At 36.4% G+C, this 20,688-nt stretch overlaps 1 protein-coding gene across 5 annotated transcripts in view; it reads left to right on the top strand.

Moving 5' to 3' along the window:
* The window catches only part of LOC145788705 (uncharacterized), a 34,349-nt gene extending 13,928 nt beyond the window's left edge, over window positions 1–20,421 (top strand). The window contains exons 3-5 of one of the 5 annotated variants that reach the window (XM_082921108.1): window positions 18,174–18,318; window positions 19,656–19,801; window positions 20,086–20,421. In XM_082921108.1, coding sequence (XP_082777234.1) covers window positions 18,174–18,318; window positions 19,656–19,801; window positions 20,086–20,173 — 379 coding nt within the window. In that variant the 3' untranslated portion in view covers window positions 20,174–20,421. Of the gene's footprint in view, window positions 1–18,173; window positions 18,319–18,572 lie in introns of all 5 variants that reach the window. The other 4 variants (XM_082921109.1, XM_082921110.1, XR_014364610.1 and 1 more) reach the window with 4 other exon arrangements.
* Window positions 20,422–20,688: the final 267 nt, after the last annotated feature.

Genomic DNA, 20,688 nt, shown 5'->3' with positions numbered 1-20,688 from the left:
ACCTCACTATAGGTTAAGCTAAATTATACCAATCTTCTAAAGACACAATGTATAAGCCTCAAAATTGTCAAAAAAGTAACATGTAAAGCACTAGGCCATATCACTTCGTAAAAAAAATATAAATATTCCTACAAAAACAAGATAACTAGATGTGGGAGATAAGCTTGTACTATAAAGAGATGCATAAGAGCATAGAACTCATGCACAGTAATTGCACTAATCACAGGGAGTGCTCCATGGCCAACAATGAGAAAAAATAATTCAATCTAATACCCAAAGCTAATCACATAGAAGTTGTAACTGTCACTCAAAAACTTGAATAACCATGGACATGTGTAACTTCAAATTTCATCACAACTTCCGGGGCCCTGGCCAACTAGAAGATGTAACTGTGTAAGAATTAGCATACACAATTCTAAAAGAAAATGGGACTAGTACCCTGCATGGAAACTGATACTGTATTGCATAAAATGAGAGACAGAATCTTGTAATCTCTACAAAAGTGCACCAAAATACAAGTCAAAGATCAACCTAACACGCAAAGAACCAACCTAAAAATGGTAAATTCAGTATTGGATGTAAGAAACAAAAAGTAAAAAAACTTAGTTAAATAAATAGAATAAAGTTTGAAAAAGAAAGTCCAAAAAACAGCCAACAAATTAGCATACAAAATGTAAAGGACAATGCTCATACATTTGAATAAGTAGATTAGGGCATCGTGTCTGACAAATGGTTTTACCATCTTTCTTCAGTAGAATATAACATTCAAAACCAGTTGCAAAATTGCCTGCACATGATAAGGAAGATTCAGAATAAAATGGATATCAAACCTGTGCATCTGTAGCACTCCAGTTTCACCATTTAATTTGTATCATATGCCATAGATATCAGCACTTTTCTGAAATTTCAATTTTTGGGATGTCATCAAATTAGACAACCTATAGCATGCTAGATGTCAACAACCTTATTTGTCTGACTGGTGACTATGTCCTTCTGACATATATTGAAACAACATAGTTGGGTTAGCAGTCAATAGTTAAACCATCGCCCAGAAAAATGGAGTTGAAGAACCAAAAGAACAGCCCACCTTCATTTGGTTGCTCGTTTAAGTTATACTGAGCATCTACCATACCATTCTTAGACCTGCAAAAATGGGTCATATACCAAACATAAGAACCAAACCAAACCTTAAGTCCCATCAAATGGGGTCGGCTACATGAATCTTTCTTCTTCATGCGGCCCTATCAAAGGCCATTTCGTTAGTCAAATTAAGTAGATCCATATATCTATTCATAACGTTAGCCATCGTTAATCTAGGCCTATCCCATCCCCTAACACTCCCCTCTACTGTTACAGCATCGCATGTTTTCACTGCTGCCTTTGTTGGTCTCCGTTGAATGTGACCAAACCATCTCAATTGATTCTTTCTCAACTTATCTTCTATCGGTGCTACTCCTACCCATTCCTGAATACACTCATTTCTAATTCTGTCTTGTCTAGTCTTGCCACACATCCACCTTAGCATCCTCATTTCAGCCACACTCATCTTATCTACATGTTTCTTTGTTGCCCAACACTCCGTCCCATACAACATCGCTGGTCTAATAGCCATTCCATAGAACTTATCTTTTATTCTAGTGGGCAAGGAAGCATGGGTGCGGGTACGAGTACGGTACGGGTACGACTGGGTACGCCGATTCGGCAAAAGTCAAAAAAAAGTACGATACGGGTACGGCTGCGGTACGCCGATATTTTAAAAAAAATATAATTATGATTAAAGGATCCAACCTACAAATTAAAATTAAATATCAAAACTAAAAAAAGAACTACTCATTTTCCTATAATTTAAAATCATTAAGCGTTAAAAATAATATTTGTGAAATCTCTTACTTTGACATGTTATGCACTGTGAATTTGTGATCATAATTTATTTTTAAAATATTTCTTTTTGCTCATCAATTTGCTATTTTTATAGGGTGAGACCAAGAAATAACAACAGACCAAAGAAAGATTTAAAGTTAATCGCCAACAGTAAAGGAAAAAAAATTCTCAATTGGGGCAGGTTGTCAATTGCAATTTGCATAATACATAAAATTGCATCATTCCCAACCACTACTAATCAACTAATACAGTATTAATTTTTAATGTTTTGTGCATAAACTTTAAAAGTTTGTTATGATTAAAGATTTTATAAAGAAATTCTAGGAGGATCTGAAGCAAAAACATAATGCATAGTCATACACAGAACTACCCTTTATAGGCCTTGTTATTTTTTTGGTTCAAATTACTTTTTAAAAACATTAAAATCATTTGCTGATATGCTTATACAATTTATACAGACAGATAGGACAGTAGAGAAACATCAAAATTACTAATCTACAAGGGCGCAAAAAAAAAAAAAATAATAATAATAATTGCTGATCTGCAAGGGCAGGGAAAAAAAAAAAATTGGCCTTAGCGTACCCATGGCGTACCCAAATGAACCAAACGTTTTGGACCCTCTTTTGTCGTACCACCCGGTAAGTACCCGGTACTCGTACGACACTATTTTTGGAGTACCCGTGCTTCATAGCTAGTGGGTATTCGTTTATCGCACATTACCCCAGACGCACTTCTCCAGTTACACCATCCCACCTTAATCCTATGGGCACATCCGAATCAATCTCCCCTGCTATTGTGATAATCGACCCTAAATAACGAAAATGTTCACTCTTAGGCAGTTATTGGTTCTCAATATTCTCTTCTACTTTCATTGTTACTGTTACTAAATTTACACTCCATGTACTCTGTCTTAGTTCTGCTTATCCGGAATCCTTTTGAATCAAGAGCTTTTCTCCAAATCTCCCACTTTGTGTCAACTCCTTCTCTAGTCTCATCCACTAGCATGATATCGTCTGCAAAAAGCATACACCATGGCACGTCATCTTGGATATTTCTCGTCAACTCATCCATAACTAAAGCAAAAAGATAAGGGCTTAAGGTGGATCCTTAGTGTAGCCCAACAGTGATAGGAAATTAATTTGTCTCTCCAGCAGGCGATCTAATAGTGGTCACCACCCCTTCATACGTGTCCCTAATCACATCAATGTAACCTTTTGTCACCCCTTTCTTCTCTAATACCCACCATATTATATCTCGGGACACTCTATCATATGCTTTCTCAAGGTCGATAAACACCATATGAATGTCTCTTTTCTTTTCTCTATACTTTTCTATTACTCTCCTCAAAAGATAAATCGCTTCCATTGTTGACCTGCCAGGCATAAACCCAAATTGATTCTCTGACACCTCTGTTATATCTCGCAATCGGCGTTCCATCACCTTCTCCCACACTTTCATTATATGACACATTAGCTTGATTCTTCTATAGTTGTTGCAATTCTGGACATCTCCTTTATTCTTATATATTGGCACTAAAATACTCTTCTTCCACTCATCTGGCATGTTCCTAGTCAACAAAATTTTGCTAAACAACCTAGTCAACCAAGCAACCCCCTTTTTACCCAAGCACTTCTAAGCTTCAATAGGGATATCATCGGGTCCTAAAGCCTTATTTGATTTCATCTTCTTAAGTGTAATCTCCACTTTAAAGTTCCTAATCATGCGATAAGACCTATAGTCTTGGTTTATCGTATTACTGGCCAGTTCTTCCCCTATTGCCGTACCTCTGTGTTCCTCATTTAATAGTTTCTCAAAATAGTGCCAAACATAAGAATACTGAAATAATAAAAATAAATAAATTTGATGCAAAAAAAAAAACAAAAACAAATGAAAGAGGTCAGCCAACTACGCTGGTAAAAACTATAAATGGAAGAACCACTAAAGCTGTCATCTTAGCCAGAGGTGGCAACTAGCAAGAAGAGAAGTGCCACTCTTAAGCCTAAAGTTTTAACTCAGAAGCACAGAATTTTCACTAAGGATATATCCATTTATCAAGATTTTCGTCAGGAAGTTGCAAAGCCCTCTACCTTTTTTTATCCTTTTCCTTATGTTTTTTCCTATACCTTCTTGTTACTAACTTTTGAGTTTAAAACCTTGAAAGTTTTTTATTTTTTCTGTTTAAACCCAATAGTCAAAGTTCACACAGTTCAGTAAGCATAAAAAAATGTCATTGAGGAAATAAGTTTTCTTCATACATGCTTACAAACGCTACATATTAAGCTACGTCATCAAGTTGCTCTTTAACACTGTAGTGCATGTCTTAGATGTTGTAAAAGTGTTGTGTTGACTTTCTGCAACCAGAATTCCTTGAAATATGACCAACTCTGTCACATGAATGGCATTCAGTGCACCATTTACCTCACAAACACGGAGTGCATAGCTTACACAAATTGCTTTAACATGAAAGTAGAATTAAATGCAACAACAATTTTCTTAGCATTGAATTATTAAATATATACAAATCATCTTCCTTTTTTGTTTGGTTCCAAATTTTGCACTGAAAGAAACATGTGAATGTTGTATTTATAAATTTCATTAAAAAATGCTATTCAAGCCTCCGTTTCTGGCAGATCTCATCAAGTACTGTCCAATATGTGACCAAATCAGCAAACCTCTGGTTTTTCATCATCTCCCTCAAAAAGTTCACTTCTTCATCAACTTCTCCATCAAGAGCCAAAGAGTTCACAAGGGAGTTGTATGCCTTACTGCTTGGAATAAACCCTTTCTTCATTTCATTACACAAATCCCTACCATTTTTCGTTCTCCCTTGGACACATAGCCCGTGAATCAAATAATCATAGGAATATGAATTGGGCAGGCAGTTATAGACCACATCCATTTTTTTCTCTATCTTGCAGCTTGTAAACTTAATATGGTCAAGGAAGATGGATTGGGTTTCTAAAAGTTGAGTGGAACAGAGCTGTTATATCGAGATGTAAGTGGTTCCTATTCAGCAATAATCAAGACTAAGTCTAGTGTAAATGTGTTAAAGCCTAATTGCTGAAACAAAGAAGTTTCTTTGAAGTTAAATACCCCAGTCATGTTCATGGGCATGGAGAAAAATAATAACAGTGAAACACACTAAGATTATCACCTTTAACATGGCTGCACAAGGCAATTCATAAATACATATAAGTAGTATGCATATGCCTAGCACGCTGATATGTTAAGTTGAAACCATCTAGCAGATATTTCCACGCATTAACATTCTAGAACATAAATTGATCAACGTCTTAGATGCCTGATAAATAGAGCATTCGGGCCCATTCAAAGTCTGAAACTTGATCAAAGTAATACATTCACACACCCTCCTAGGAAATACTTAAGGATCATCAACAATTAGGAAGAAATTTATTTAAATACATCAACAATCATTTAGCTGTTGGACTATGACCTAGGACAGCTCAATGTTACATCAGTTTGTCAAGTGAAAGAAAAATACATTGGTTCATAAAATAAAATAACTATTGAAATTTTAAGAAACCAAGAGGTTGAGTATTTGAAACATCAACAATCACCTGCGAAAGATGTCTCATATGGTATGCCAGTCTGTGCTCCTTCCAGACAATGGATCACCTGCTCCAAACAATTACAAAGGTAAATATTAAAGAGAGAAACAATCACACGAGGCTAGATATTGTTCTAGCAGACGAACAAAATTCTTGAACCCATAAGGAAGGAAAAAAAATTTCAAGAACTGAATTATATTGCATCAAAGATGATTTGTCCTAAGGCATACATGCGTATTTATAATAAATTGAACCATAATTAAATAAGGAAACAAGGAATTAGGATAATTCCTTGCTAGACACGAAAATAAACAGAAAATTACCAAAAATAGAAAATATGAGTTAAGCCCAAATCTGCATACTAAGAAGCAATAGAAACCCGCCAAAACAGACGGCGCTAAAAACGGAGTTCCCAAAATAAAGTTATTCCCAAAACGAAACTTTCCTAAAACGGAAAAATCGCTAATTTGAAGGCCTAACCGAAAGAATTTGGCTAAAATCCACCGTTCATCATCCCCGAGAGCGGTGATGATTTTGATTTAAAACGCCGTTTCCGATCAAACTACCAAATTTGAGACAATTCTGAGCTCGTCCCAAAAGTGTCGCTATTGCTCTCAATTTGGTTTCTTTCTTGCCTTTTGGCTGTCCAATTGTTCCAAGAAGTCTTCGGCTACTTGTTCTACATCACTATGACTCTCTCATTTATAAATTAGTTAAGCAGTTGAGATCTTATTATTACTTCTTTTGGTTACTTGCCATGAAGTAATTTGAATTATTTTCCTGGTCAAATTAATAAGAAAAGGCCTTCCATCTAGGCTTCAAACCTCGAACATGGGCTCTTAAGCACTACATTCAATTCAGAAGTGTTAGATCAATTACCATAGTTCATTATGCCATCAATTCATAGGTCAGAAATGCCATCAATTCGTGATAGTGCACAATGTACTCAATTGCATTGATGAACATGGCACCAATTAAAGCACATAACAGAATATCAAACTTCAAGAAGGACATACATATTTTTTCACATGGTAGCTGTGGCTAATTACCATATGCACTAGCATCCTTTATGCCTCCTAAAAGGAACCTAGGTTCTTAAATTACATGTCTGATATATCATATGCCTTTTCCAAATTATATCTATAAAAAGCTAACTGGACTTACATGTAGAAGAGCATTTGCAATCATAGGCTTCAATACATTAAGCTCAAAATGGAAATTTCATCCACCCCTTGTAGTGACAACATGTTTTCTCACTACTGGGTTATCTAATTAATGTTTATCATCTAAGTAAACCAGAATAAGGTAGTAAACCTTACTTGAGTGTAAACCATAGTAAGGGCCTCTCATCTTAATTTTCATTCTAAGGGACTAATAACAGAGCTCAAGAATAAAACTCAATTTCTTCAATTCTAGTTTCTGACAATTTCTAAGTAGATAAACAGAGGCAAATGGAGAAATATGATCAGACAAAACAAAAACATGCTGAATTTTCAAGCTTAGGAAGGAAAAAAAAAATCAAAATGAAGAAATAAAATTGAATTGCATTCATCGAATAATAGAAATCGTCAAATTTGAATATTGCGCAAGTCATTCGTCGATCCAAACCCTAGGAGCAGATTTAAATCGCAAAATAAGCAGAAACGAAGGAAGATAGAAACAGAGAGAAGAACTTCCAAGAGAGAGAACCTTGAACTTGATCAAAACCCTAGATGTAGATTCAAATCCAAAAACAAGAAGAAATAGAGAAAGAAACTTAGGAAAGAGAGAGAGAGAGTGTGTGTGTACCTTCAATGATTGAGTTCGAAAGAATTACGAAAAGCTGATTGTGTTTTTAGAATATAAGAAACAGAGAGAGCACAAGATTAAGAAGAACATTAAGGAGAGAGAGAATGAGATTGAGGGACACAGAGAGAGTGAGATTGAGAGAGAGAGAGAGAGAGAGATTCATACCAGTATGAGATCGAGAGAGAGACAGAGCGAGAATGCGTGCAAGAAAAGAACGATCATTGTGAAGGACTACGGCAAATATAAGGCAAAAGGGGAAAATAAATAGAAGAAAATAAATAATAAATTAGTTATTTGTGACTGATTATCAGAGGTCACAAATTATAGGGTAGCAAAAGGCCTTTTTCTAGTAGTGGGTTTGGGATTTAGACATTTCTTTAGAGCTGGGCTTGGGATGTCTAGATTGGACCCTATGTCAGAGTAGGTTGGGTTTGGAATGAGACATATGCTTTTACTATATAGTGCAAGCCTAGCCTAGTGTATGTCTACCCCTAGAAACAAGGAGAAAATGTGCAAGCAAGCACATATGTAGGGCATTTTGACAATAGTGTTGGTAAGGGAAATCAGAAAAAACAGCTAGAGGACATAACTTGTCTATGAGCTTTAAAAAAACAAACAACTCACCGGTATGCATAAAAGACCAAGTCCCTTTTTTTACCCAATCTACAGAGTTTCATTAGTAGTTTAGCATGGTTCAATAGGGGAATGAGAAGAATTACTAAGTCAAGAGGAGTGCACTATTAAACTTCTTTAATGGTGGGACAAAGTTCTCCACAGGCAAATGGTGTTTTATATAAAGCTTTGGAAACCAAGATTGGCAATTTGTTGCAAAATTAGGACCCCTGACACTGAATGGCGCCATAACATTCAATGGGCACATCAAATGGCACTAAGCCATTCGATGGCTCCATCATGTGGCGTGCACTACTTGATGAAACACTATGCAATGTTTTCTTCAGTTTTTGATGATCCATTTTCCCTAAATGAGCACATACTCATCCTTTTGACGTCTTGAACCAATCCTTACGCAAATCACGACTCAAAAACAAATTTTGAATATCAAATACAAACATCCATGCATCATGGCTAAGCAAAAAGAATAGATTTTCACAAACATTCAAAGGCACGTGCTAGAAAGAGAGAGAGAGAGAGGAACACATGCTTCACTTATTTATTCCCTTCATTGATTACACTTAGTAGCCTTTTAATTGAGAACCTTTTGGTCCCAATAACAACTAGGAGTAGAACATGCATTAATAATATTAAAAACAAAGTAATGTTATCTATAATCTTAAATTGTTACTTTATTTTTTCACTCTAAGTTCGAGGTAATGGGACTAACATTAATAAATGCATATCAGGGAGGCAGGGAGGGAAGGAGGGACACACTCTTCACTTATTTATTTATTTTTGCTTGGGCATCTCTGGGAAGGATGAAATGCATCATCAGATTTTGTAGCACTTGACTTCTTTTCCATGAATCTGCTAGAAGTGGGCACTCCTTTGTAGGTTGCCACCTAAGTGGTGCCACACCATAGGATGTGCCAAGGGCATGAGGGGGAACTCCATCTAAACCACCCCCTTCATTAGTGGTCTAGAGAAATGTTAACAACTATTAGTGCATAAGCAGGGCATGCAAAAACATACAAAGGTAATGAACTCACCTCTTTCGCAACTCACACTTTGAGTGCTAGAAGAGGAAGTGAGAGATTGTATCATCAACTTGGGCTATTTTGAATGGTGGTTCAATCTTTGAGGCAGTGTTGTGAAGGCGCAGCGAGGCATAACAATTGCGCTTGCAGGTACCCAAGGCGAGGCGACTTGAAAGAGGCGTGTGCCTTATGCGTGACTTGTCGAGGCGAGAAAAGGCACAAGTCGCACGCCTAGGCGTGACTTTTGTTTTTGGATCTCTGAATGAATCTAATGGCTCAAATCGTGCTTTTAAAGGTTTGAATTACAGAGTATTACAACTCTGAGCTATATGCGAGAGTACCCAGCCCCAAATCGATCGAAATGCCCTAATCTCCATTCGTATTTGCTCAAAAGCTTGCTCTCTCTCTCTCTCTCTCTCTCTCTCTCTCTTCCCTTCGACTCATTTGGGACCAGGTGATTTCTTCTTCTCTTCTTCTTCTTCTTCTTCTTCTTCTTCGACTTTGCTCTTTGTTTTTTATTTTTTTATTTTTGTTTCTTCGACTTCGAGTCTCAACTCTCTCTCTTATTCTTCTTCTTCTTTGCTCTCTATTTTTTTTTCTGCTTCTTCAACTCAGTCTCTCTCTCTCTCTCTCTCTCTCTCTCTCTCTCTCTCCCCTGTTGGGCAAAGTTCTTCTTCTTCTTCTTCTTCTTCTTCTTCTTCGTCGTCGTTTGCTGCTGGGCTTGGTTTTTTTTTTCCTGTCTTTTTTTTTTTGGCTTCACACATGGAATAATGCAAAAATGAGAATAGCAACAGTTTGTACAAGCAAGCACGTCTTCTTTTTCTTCTTCTTTTTCTCTTTCTTCTCTTTTTTCTATTTTTTTTAATTTTTTTTTTTTTTTTTTTTTTCAAATATGTCAGTGTCTTTGTTTTGAGTCTCTGTTTGGAAAAAATTACAAATAATTAATTCATGACATCACACATTACATTATGAATCTTTAGTCTATGTTAATTTATTTATTTTTTACTAACACCTTGCTTCAATAAAGCCCACGCGTCGCCTTGCGCCTAAGCCCCAAGAGACCTTCAGTGCCTTGGTGTGCCTTGAACCTTTAAAAACACTGCTTTGAGGGGTGATTAAATTGTAACACATCTCCATATGATTGCAAAGTACATATATTTAGGGGTGAATTAACCAGGGAATGGAAGAATACAAGCCAAAATGAGGACATAGAATTCCCTTGTCTTATGCCTAGCGGGAAGGAAACTTTTGATCTTTGAGAATGTGGAACCAAATCTCTTCCATTTCCTGCTCTAGGCTATGACCACATCCTAGGGGAGCCTAGGTAGGTTTGGCAAGGGATAATTTTGGCACATGTGATAACTTATTTAACTTATTTCAAAAGCACCATAGTCCATGCCATCTTCTAGGTACTCCTTCACCAGATATCCACTCAAAGTTCAATCCAATTCACTCATTTTAAGTTGGTGTGTTTGATAACCTAATTCTGCACTTAAAATTGAATGTATTAAGTGAAAATCAATAAAGCTCATTTGATAACCACAATTAATATCACTTAAAAATTTAAATGACTCTTAAAATGTAAGCTAAAAGTTAAGAAAATTTTAAGTGGTATGGAATTAACTTAATTCTAATTGAATTTATAAATACTAAACATAAGCGTTGACATATACTATTATAAACTTACTACCACCACCACCAACGCTCCACTACCACCGCCACCGCCACTACCACTATTACCATTATGCCACTGCCACTACCACTACTACTAAGCACCACCACCATTTCACTACCGCTGCCACACTATCATCACCACAGTCACCACTGCCATTATTCGACCACTACAACAACTACTATAACCCTTCACCTCCACAAGCATTGCCACCATTGCCATAGCCACCATCATTACAATGCCACCGCAACCCCCTTTATTTTCATAACATCACCCTTCTACGATCACCACAACCACTATCCCTATATCTCCACCACCATTGTCATTGGTGCCATAGCTAACGTTGCCGCCTCCTCCTCCACCACCACCACCACCACCACCACCAACTCACTATCACAATATAAAAATTGAAAAATACAATTTAAAATTAATAAATTTCAAATTTAATCTTGGTACATATCAAATAACTTGTTTTGGTTCAGCACTTAAATTTTTATCAAATAGTTTTTTAGATTAAAATATTCAACAATTAGTTTTCAATACTTAATTTTCAATTTCCAATTTTTAGCTTTATCAAACACCACCTAAAGCACATCAACGCCAAAGGGAAGAAGGAACTTTGAACTCATCCAAACTCATAGATTGGCAAACCAAGCACTTACCCAAACACCATTCCCTACGAAAAGGCTCCTCCAACAAAATTTACATTGGAGCAACCTCTTTGCTACTCAGTAGGTCTCCCCGATATGTACCTCTCAGCTTTCACCCAAGGATGCAAGTTCACCTAAAAATGAGACAAAATCTTTGCTTCAACTTGAAAAATAAATAATTAAATAATTATTTATTTTTTATTTTGTAAATTAGGGTAGGGAATAAACCCCAAGGGGTTGGCCTAGTGGCTAGGTCTTAGGTCTTGGGGATGTGCTTGCTCAAAGGTTTAGGGATCGGAACCTCTTAGGTGCTAACAATTCTTTGGGGCTATCGAATTGGGAGAAAATCCTTGAATTAACCGTGGTGCACTTGCGGAAAACTTTTTATCGAGGGCCTGTGCACCCTTGGGAATTAATCAGGGTTTAATCTGGACACCCCGGTGCCAATCAAAAAAAAAAGAAAAAAAAAATTTGGGGAAGCAAATACCTTGTTCAAAGTTAACTTCTTGAATTTCGCAAAATCATAAGCACCCTCCTTTCTTTCCATGTGCTCTTTGGATTAAACCCCAGGGGATAATGCGAGGGTTGTCATGCAAGTTATGGGGAGCTAACATTCCCAAGCATTCATAGCTCCAAATTTGTGTCAAAAAGGGAAACATCATTTGTCCCGTCATGAGTGACAAAGAGAGGGAAATAAGAGCTTGTTAAACCTTTACCTCCCAAACCCATCAGCATCCACCTTTGCTGTGAGTTTTGTTCCAAGAAACGGCACCTAGGTAGCCATAGAGTATTGCCAGTCTTGCATCGCTCCTATCATAATTTTAAATTGTTCTCATGTCTTTCATAGCCAAGAGGTATTGGAGATGCACTTTGTTGTTCAAATTGGCAAAGTTGGTACTGCCAAAGAGATATAACAAGAAGGCCCAAGCCACAATCTCAAAGTCTTAGTCATCGGTGCATACATAATTCTCAAAGTTCTCCGAAAACCAAGAATGCTTTACCGAATCTACGTCATTCATTGGTGGCACCTCACCTAGATAGAACTTTAAAGCCTCAGGATTTGTATGAATGTCGAGGTTGGCAAGGATAGATTCTCTAGCTACCCATATCCCAATGATTATAGCAAAGTCGTATGGAGCTAATGTCATCTTGGAAAAGGGGAAGTGAAAGGTGTTCGTAGACCAATTGAATTTGGTCCTTGTTGGTGAGCACTACAAGTTGAACCAAATCACCCAATCCGACATTGATCACGTGCATTTAGGCCTCCTGTGGTAAGTTCCCAAACCACCTCTACATATATCTTGTGATGGGCCAAAGCCTTAAGCTTCCATGGACGATCCTTGGACTAGATAAACAAAGGAGAATTAGTTGAGGCATTTGCATGAAAATTTGGTGAGCGCAATCCATTATCATATTAATAACATGATTATCAACATCATTTCCTAAGTGTGCCCATGGCATATGCATCAGCAATTTCATTCGTAATTGATCTCTTAGCAAATGTACTAACATGAGCATGGCATTAGCACTCAACCATATCACAAGCTAAACATTTTCACAAACACCTAGAACGCACACATTGCACAAGCGAGACGATATCATGTTTGAATGCATGCATATTCCAAATTTTCAAGGGACAAACAACACGCAAAGCGCATACACATCCTGATAAAGAGAAAAATCAAAATGAGTCATTCTAACCCTTACCATGCCCTCTAAGACTAATCCTACAATGACTATTTTTTTTTACGACATTTTTATTTATCATCTGATGTAGCACACACATTATTTGGATAGTAATGACAACAATGGCCCTACACGAATGTCATTAATATCCAACTAATTTGTGTGCCACATCAGATCGTAAATAAAATGTACTAAAAGGAGATGGTCATTGTAACATTACTCGCCCTCTAAAGCAAGCCTTGGGAGATGTTTCTCCGATTCGTGTAGTAGGATATCTTCATCGTGGCTGCTCTGCACCAGGATGTATTGGGCATCCCCAACCTTTGTATAGTGTGGGGATCTAAATGATGGCTTGAAGAATCGTTGTCTTCAGGTATGTTAGGAAATTTTGAGAATGAAAGGCCATTGATTGATTATAGAGTTCATAGGGAAAATTGAAATCACAAGTGGAAAGCCTCTTTTGAGAGAGTTTAGAGGTTAGAGATAGAGTGTATGTTTTAAAATGAAATGCCAAAGACCCAACCGACCTCCTTTTTTGTTTTGGTCGAACCCAGCTGCATCAATTCGGTTTGCACCACGCTTCCCACCTAAGATGATGACACTACATAATGGGTTGGGGTGGCCCCACCAAATGCCACACATCACTAGATGCCAGTTGAAATTTCCCGTTTTCCCCAAGTTGACTCTTGGGTGAGTTATCGCAACTATCTTAGGCATTTTTCATAAAAAAAATATCAATCCAATCAATGATATTTCATGCACAACTTTGAGCATTCATATGCTCATATTTTAATGTAAATGAAATGTTTTCTTTAAGAAATCTCTGCATTGAAATATACACAGTAGTCCTCAGAAGAATGAGTTGTAACTCTTGTGAGAAATGGTTTTTGAAAAAATCTGGAAAAAACAGAATTTTTTCTAAATTTTGGTCTAATTTTTAGGTGGGACCCATGCGTCGAATTTCGTGGGTCTAAGTGGTTACGTGTTCTATGTCGTGTTGTGATTCATGTGGTATATTTGGTTGCTCAAAATCATTATCGGATGAATGGGAAATTGAAGCCAAAGTGTGCTCTATGGAAATGGAGTTTTGGTGGAAAATCCTTAAATGTTTGAATAAAAGCCTTGTCCTACATTGTTTTGGTAGAAAGAAATTTGTGAGTTTATAAAGCTTGGAATTATAACTTGGGGAGGGCCCCAAGGGGCATCCCAAGTTTGTAGAAGGGAGAAGTTATGGGCAAATTGGGCTAGACCCAAAAATAGCCACATGCGCGCCGCCAGTCGGTTGGGCGGGCTGGGCTTGGGCTTGGGCGCGGGTGTGAGGTTGAGTTGGGCTTGTCCGGCCCAATACTAATCTTTTCGGGCCAAAAACATTTGAATTCAATTTTATTTTTTGGTAAAATAAAATCTGTCTAGTTTAAATTTTAATTTTTTGAATTCAAAATTATTGCATTTCTTCAGAATTTTCTGTACAGGTTCACTGTCCAAACAAATCCGAATTTGTTCAGATTCAAACCCAAACAGTTTATCTGTTTGAAATTCAAACCAGATCTGTCTGAACAAGTTTTATACCTGTTCATTCAATTCTGTACAGCCACCACTTCATCTATAAATAGGCAACCCTTATTTGATGTTTTCATTCCAATTTTCGTTCTTCTCTGATGCAATTCATCTCTACATTTTGCTGCATTAGTTCCATTAATTTTCTGTGAGAAAGAGTATATACACTAAATGTGTTCGTTGTGCGAATAAATTGTAGTGCTGCATTTATTCGTTGTTGATCATTTTATCTTGGGAGATAGACGTCCACATTTTGAAAGCACCGTGGAGAGGACGAATCTGTCTTAAGTTTAGGCTTACCGCAAAACTTGTGGGGGAAAGCAATATTGTTTACTAATTATGTTCTTAACAGAATACCCCACAAGAAAACCAACAGCACTCCTTATGAATTATAAAAAGGTCGACCACCTTCCTATAAATACTTAAAAGTGGGGGTGTTTGGCAAAAGTAGAAGTTCCTGTTCCGAAAAAGACATAGATAGGACCAAAAGTAGTGGATTGTGTGTTTATTGGTTATGCTTAGAATAGTAGTGCATATCGGTTTCTGACTTATAAATTAGAAATACCTGATATAAATGTGAACACTATTATTGAGTCAAGGAATTCTGTGTTTTTTGAACATGTCTTTCCTTAGAAGAAAGGACAGGAATTAAGTTCACAGAAAAGAACTTATGATTGTACACAAAGTCAAGAGACTAATGACAATCAAACACAAGAGACTAGTAATGGTCTCAAACAACAGGATTTAACTGATGATGAACCAAGACGAAGTAAGAGAGCAAGAACATCAAAATCCTTTGGTCCAGATTTTCTGACATACCTGTTAGAAAATGAACCTTAAAGCTTTAAGGAAGCAATGACAGGTCCTGAAACACCTTTCTGGAAAGAGTCTGTTAATAATGAAATTGAATCCATTATGCAAAATCATACTCAGGAATTTGTAGATCTTCCACTTGGTTCTAAACCTCTTGGATATAAGTGGATATTCAAGAGAAAAATGAAAGCAGATGGTTCAATAGACAAGAATAAAACAAGACTTGTAGTAAAAGGTTACAGACAAAAGGAAGGTCTGGACTATTTTGACACATCTTCCCCCGTGACAAGAATAACATCTATTCGCATGCTTATTGCTATAGCAGCATTGTTTAATTTAGAAATACATCAAATGGATGTTAAGACAGCTTTCTTAAACGGTGATCTAAATGAAGAGATCTATATTGAGCAACCCGAAGGGGTTGTAGTGCCAGGGCAAGAAAAGAAAGTTTGTCGGCTAGTAAAATCTCTTTATGGATTAAAACAAGCACCTAGGCAATGGCATGAAAAATTTGATCATGCTATGCTTACTAATGGGTTTAAGATAAACGAATATGACAAGGGCGTCTATGTTAAAAACACTGACCAAGGATATGTCATAGTTTGTCTTTATGTGGATGACATGCTTATCATTGGAAGCAGTCAAAACATAATCAAATCAACTAAGCAAATGCTGAACAAAAGATTTGATATGAAAATTATGAGGGTCGCAGATGTAATATTAGGAATGAAAATTACTAAAACATCTGACGAATATGCATTATCTCAATCGCATTATATTGAGAAAATTCTTGGTAAATTTATCAATGATGATATGAATGTAGTTAGAACATCTGTAGACATCAGTCTTTATTTATCAAAAAATAGAGGTGATGTGGTGTCTCAGTTAAAATACTCCAAAATCATTGGAAGTCTAATGTACCTACTGAATTGTACTCGTTCTGACATAGCTTATGCAGTCAGTAAATTGAGTAGGTACACTAGTAACCCTGGAGAAGACCATTGGAAAGCGATCATTCGGGTTCTTAGATATCTAAGATTTACTTGTGATCATGGTTTGAAATTTACTCGATATCCAGCAGTACTCGAAGGTTATTGTGATGCCAATTGGATATCGGATACTAAAGATTCAAAACCCACTAGTGGATATGTCTTCACTCTGGGAGGTGCTGCTATTTCTTGGAAATCCAAGAAACAAACATGCTTCGCCCAATCCACAATGGAATCTGAATTCATTGCTTTAGACAAAGTAGGAGAAGAAGCAGAATGGCTTCGTCACTTCTTAGAACAAAACCTGTGCCAGTTATTTGTATTCATTGTGATAGTCAATCTGCAATAGGCATGGCACAGAATCATATGTATAATGGTAAGTCACGACATATTCGTCGTCAACATAATACTGTAAGACAATTGCCCTCAAATGGAATAATCTCAATAGATTATATAAAATCTAAAGAGAATATTGTGGATCCATTAAAATTCCTTACCCATTCCTATGGTGAGAGTGATATCTGCAACATGTGTTGTATGCAGCGGTCTAAGGATAAGCTTAGCTTTTAATGATTACTTATATCTTGATTTAGGCATAAAATCAAGACGAGTATAAGAGATACTCATAATAAGAATCACCTATATGAGTGTCGAACTAGGGCCGGTTCTATGATAATCAAGAGGCTAAATTCTCTAGAAGCACTCATGAAAACCAGAAGCGTTCAAGTCCAAAATGAACACAACCGTGAGAACCACGATGTGTCAGAAGATATTTTGTGTGAAATCTATTGTCTGGGCTTACACAAATGGCTGAACAATTTATCTCGTCTATTGGTTAGCTAGTAAGTCCGATAGGTTATTACTAGGGAAGGTTCAAGACCGAAAGTTATCTATCCTGATGCAAGATATTTCCGGTTCATACTTTTTCGACAAATTCTGTATATTGTTGCATTTCCGTTGCCATCAAATTCCATTCAGGTGGGGGATTGTTAGAAATGATTTTTGAAAAAATTTGAAAAAAACAGAATTTTTTCTAAACTTTGGTCTAATTTTTAGGTCGGACCCATGTGTCGAATTTCGTGGGTCTAAGTGGTAACGCGTTCTATGCCGCATTGTGATTCACGTGGTATATTTGGTTGTTCAAAACCATTATCGGGTGAATGGAAAATTGAAGCCAAAGTGTGCTCCATGGAAATGGAGTTTTGGTGGAAAATCCTTAAAGGTTTGAATAAAAGGCTTGTCCCACATTGGTTTGGTGGAAAGAAATTTATGGGTTTATAAAGCTTGGAATTATAACTTGGGGAGGGCCCAAAGGGACACCCCAAGTTTGTAGAAAGGAGAGGTTATGGGCAAATTGGACTAGACCAATTGGACCCAAAAATAACCACACGCGCGCCGCCGCCGCCGGCTGTTCGTCCGTCCAGTCAGTCTGGCGGGCTGGGCCTGGGCCTGGGCTTGGGCGTGGGTGCATGGTGTGAGATTGGGTTGGGCTTGTCCGGCCCAATACTAATTTTTTTGGGCCAAAAACATTTGAATTCAATTTTATTTTTTAGTAAAATAAAATCTGTCCAGTTTAAATTTCAATTTTTTGAATTCAAAATTGTTGCACCTCTTCAGAATTTTCTGTACAGGTTCACTCTCCAAACAGATCCGAATCTGTTCAGATTCAAGCCCAAAACAGTTTGTCTGTTTGAAATTCAAACCAGATCTGTTCGAACAGGTTTCATAACTGTTCATTCAAATTTGTACAGCTACCACTACATCTATAAATAGGCAGCCCTGATTTGATGCTTTCATTCCAATTTTCGTTCTTCTCTGCTACAATTCATCTCTGCATTTTGCTGCATTAGTTCCATTAATTTTCTGTGAGAAAGAGTATATACACTAAGTGTGTTCATTGTGTGAATAAATTGTAGGTGCTGCATTTATTCGTTGTTGATCATTTTATCCTGGGAGATAGACGTCCACATTTTGAAAGCACCGTGGAGAGGACGAATTTGTCTTAAGGACACAGTGTTAAACATTGGACTTGATCAGAAAATTTGTTCAAGAAATTATTTGGTAAGTAATTAATTTATTTTCTGTTTTATTATTTTCCTGTTTTAGATTTTCATTTTATTTTTGTAACAAAATAAAAACCTATTTTATTTATTTTATTTTATTTTTTGGTTTGATTTTTGTAATCAAACAAATTCTCTCATTTCTTTTATTTCTTATGAATTTCGTTTGTTGTTAAGTACACAAACATAATTTATTTTTCAAATACAGTGAAGATTGTCTAACAACTTTGCCATTGATTGTTCTCTTATTGATAGAATGAGGGGTTTTCTACAAGGTTGGGTGGTGTATGATCGTCTTCAAAATGAGTGCTTATGCCCAAGGACAGTTTGCTTTTCTCTGTATTTTGAGGCTTTTTTTTTTTCTTTTTTCTTAAATTGGTTTATGCCCTTCTTGCTTACTTGCATCATTTTTAATTCTAAATTCAATCAGTAAGTTTTGAGTGTTTTGTTAAATCCACTTTTTCCTTGTGCTCCATTTGTTGCAATTAAAGTTCCACCAAAGTGACAATCATCATCACATAAGTAATAGTAAGTCCAGTTCGATAGAACTTCCTGCATAATATTATTATTATTATTTTTAAAATTAACCATATATTTTGATATTGAATATGATTTTAGATGGGAAAAAATTCAGCTAAACAAGTAGTAGCTGGCATAAGTAAGGTATATCTCGTTGATAGTGGAAACAACTTGCAAATAATTTTCTTTCAAGCTATGTTTGGATCATGGATTTTGATAGAGATTTGGAAAGGGAAAGGAAAAGGCACGGGAAATGTGAATGAAATATAAGCTAAATTTTTTCTTCATTTCACTCACCTCTTCTTTTTCCTTTCCAAATCCCTATGCAAATCCATTATCAAAACACCGCCCGAGTCGACTCTTTCTAAAACAATTGAAATGCCTTAGCTCCATTGATGTTTGATTAGTATTCATTGTTTTGACGGAATTAATGGGAGAGAAGCTTATAGGTGCTTGTTGGATTGTTCATTAATTATTGATGGATATGCATAATGTTACAAGGCTGAAGCGTGTAAGTCCACCTTACTTTGGAAAACTACTTTCTACACCACCAACCAACACCCAAAGCCTTAACCGAGAAATAAAGAGAAAAGGAGATTTTTGTTTTTTTTATTTTTTTATTTTTTTTGGTGAACCATTGAATTTGGTCGTTAACCAACATAATTTAAGTGTTATGTAACTATTTTCCGAATCTATTCGATCTAAGTGCAAAGTATTCTAAATGACCAAGTGGAACCTAATTTTCTTGAAGCCGATTAGTTGAATTCATGGTTTTTGCAAATCTCTTTTATATCGTTTTACTTTAAATTTATCCCACAGCTTGCTGTAGAGTATGAGAGCAATGCATTAATTGTGAAGGTTGACACGAATGATGAATATGAATTTACGCGTGACATGCAGGTTAGCCTTTGGCTCTGTTTGTCCTTGTCAATATTATTTATTGGCAGAAAACTCATACTCTGTTGGTAAGTGCAATTTTCAAATACATTTTGAGCCTGTGATGGCATCTAATATTTTATATAGAATTTTTGAACTTGGATCATAGAGAAGTTGTTATTGTTTAAAACTATTACTACAGAACCTCTTGGGTAAAGATAAGGTAATGGGATTGATCTCTCCAGGAAATTACTCTTATTGTGTTGAATGGAGGAGCCTCCACAAATATCTTACTTGTCTAGGTTCCTTTAGGACTTAGAACTGGAATTTTGAAAGTAGAAAGACACTGTAGTAAAATATTGTTATGTTCCAGGTCCGGGGGTTGCCAACATTGTATTTCATCAGTCCAGATCCAAATAAAGATGCAATCCGAATCGAAGGACTCATCCCAACACAGATGACGCGGGATATAATTGATAATCAGATGTGACAAGTTCACCACTTTGCTGGATGGATTTGATTGATGGCCATGTTGAAGCAATTGAGGTTTGTTGTAGGAGGAGGATATGCAATTTAGGAACACACTTTTTTGCTGAACTGTTCTATTCTGTTAAGTAGTAGTCAAATTTTGTATTTCCATATAATTATGTGAATAGTTGGGATGTTTTATGCAAGGTGAAGGAGTTGAGGATGCACTGCTTAGAAGCTATTCTAGTTGTTTCTGGCTTTTAAGTTATTTGTAAATTTCAGAGGTGTGCTTCAAGATTAAACCATGTGATGAAAAGAGTTGCTCACATAGAAGAGACAGTCAACTTTCAAACGAGACATACCTAATTGAATGTTGAACTCAAATTGAAAGAAGTTTACTTAAGTTTGATTAGAAAAACAAAAAATGCTTTTAATTCCTGAATGGGTCAACAATCAGCTGCAATGGAAAGCAAATAAATCTGGGGAGAGTTAGAGAACCAATTTTGTC

Source organism: Camellia sinensis, chromosome 3 (assembly GCF_055761805.1).
Source record: "Camellia sinensis isolate YWXY chromosome 3, ASM5576180v1, whole genome shotgun sequence".
NCBI lineage: Eukaryota > Viridiplantae > Streptophyta > Magnoliopsida > Ericales > Theaceae > Camellia > Camellia sinensis.
The sequence above is the reverse complement of the archived record's forward strand: the minus strand, read 5'-3'. Positions and strand labels throughout refer to the sequence as shown.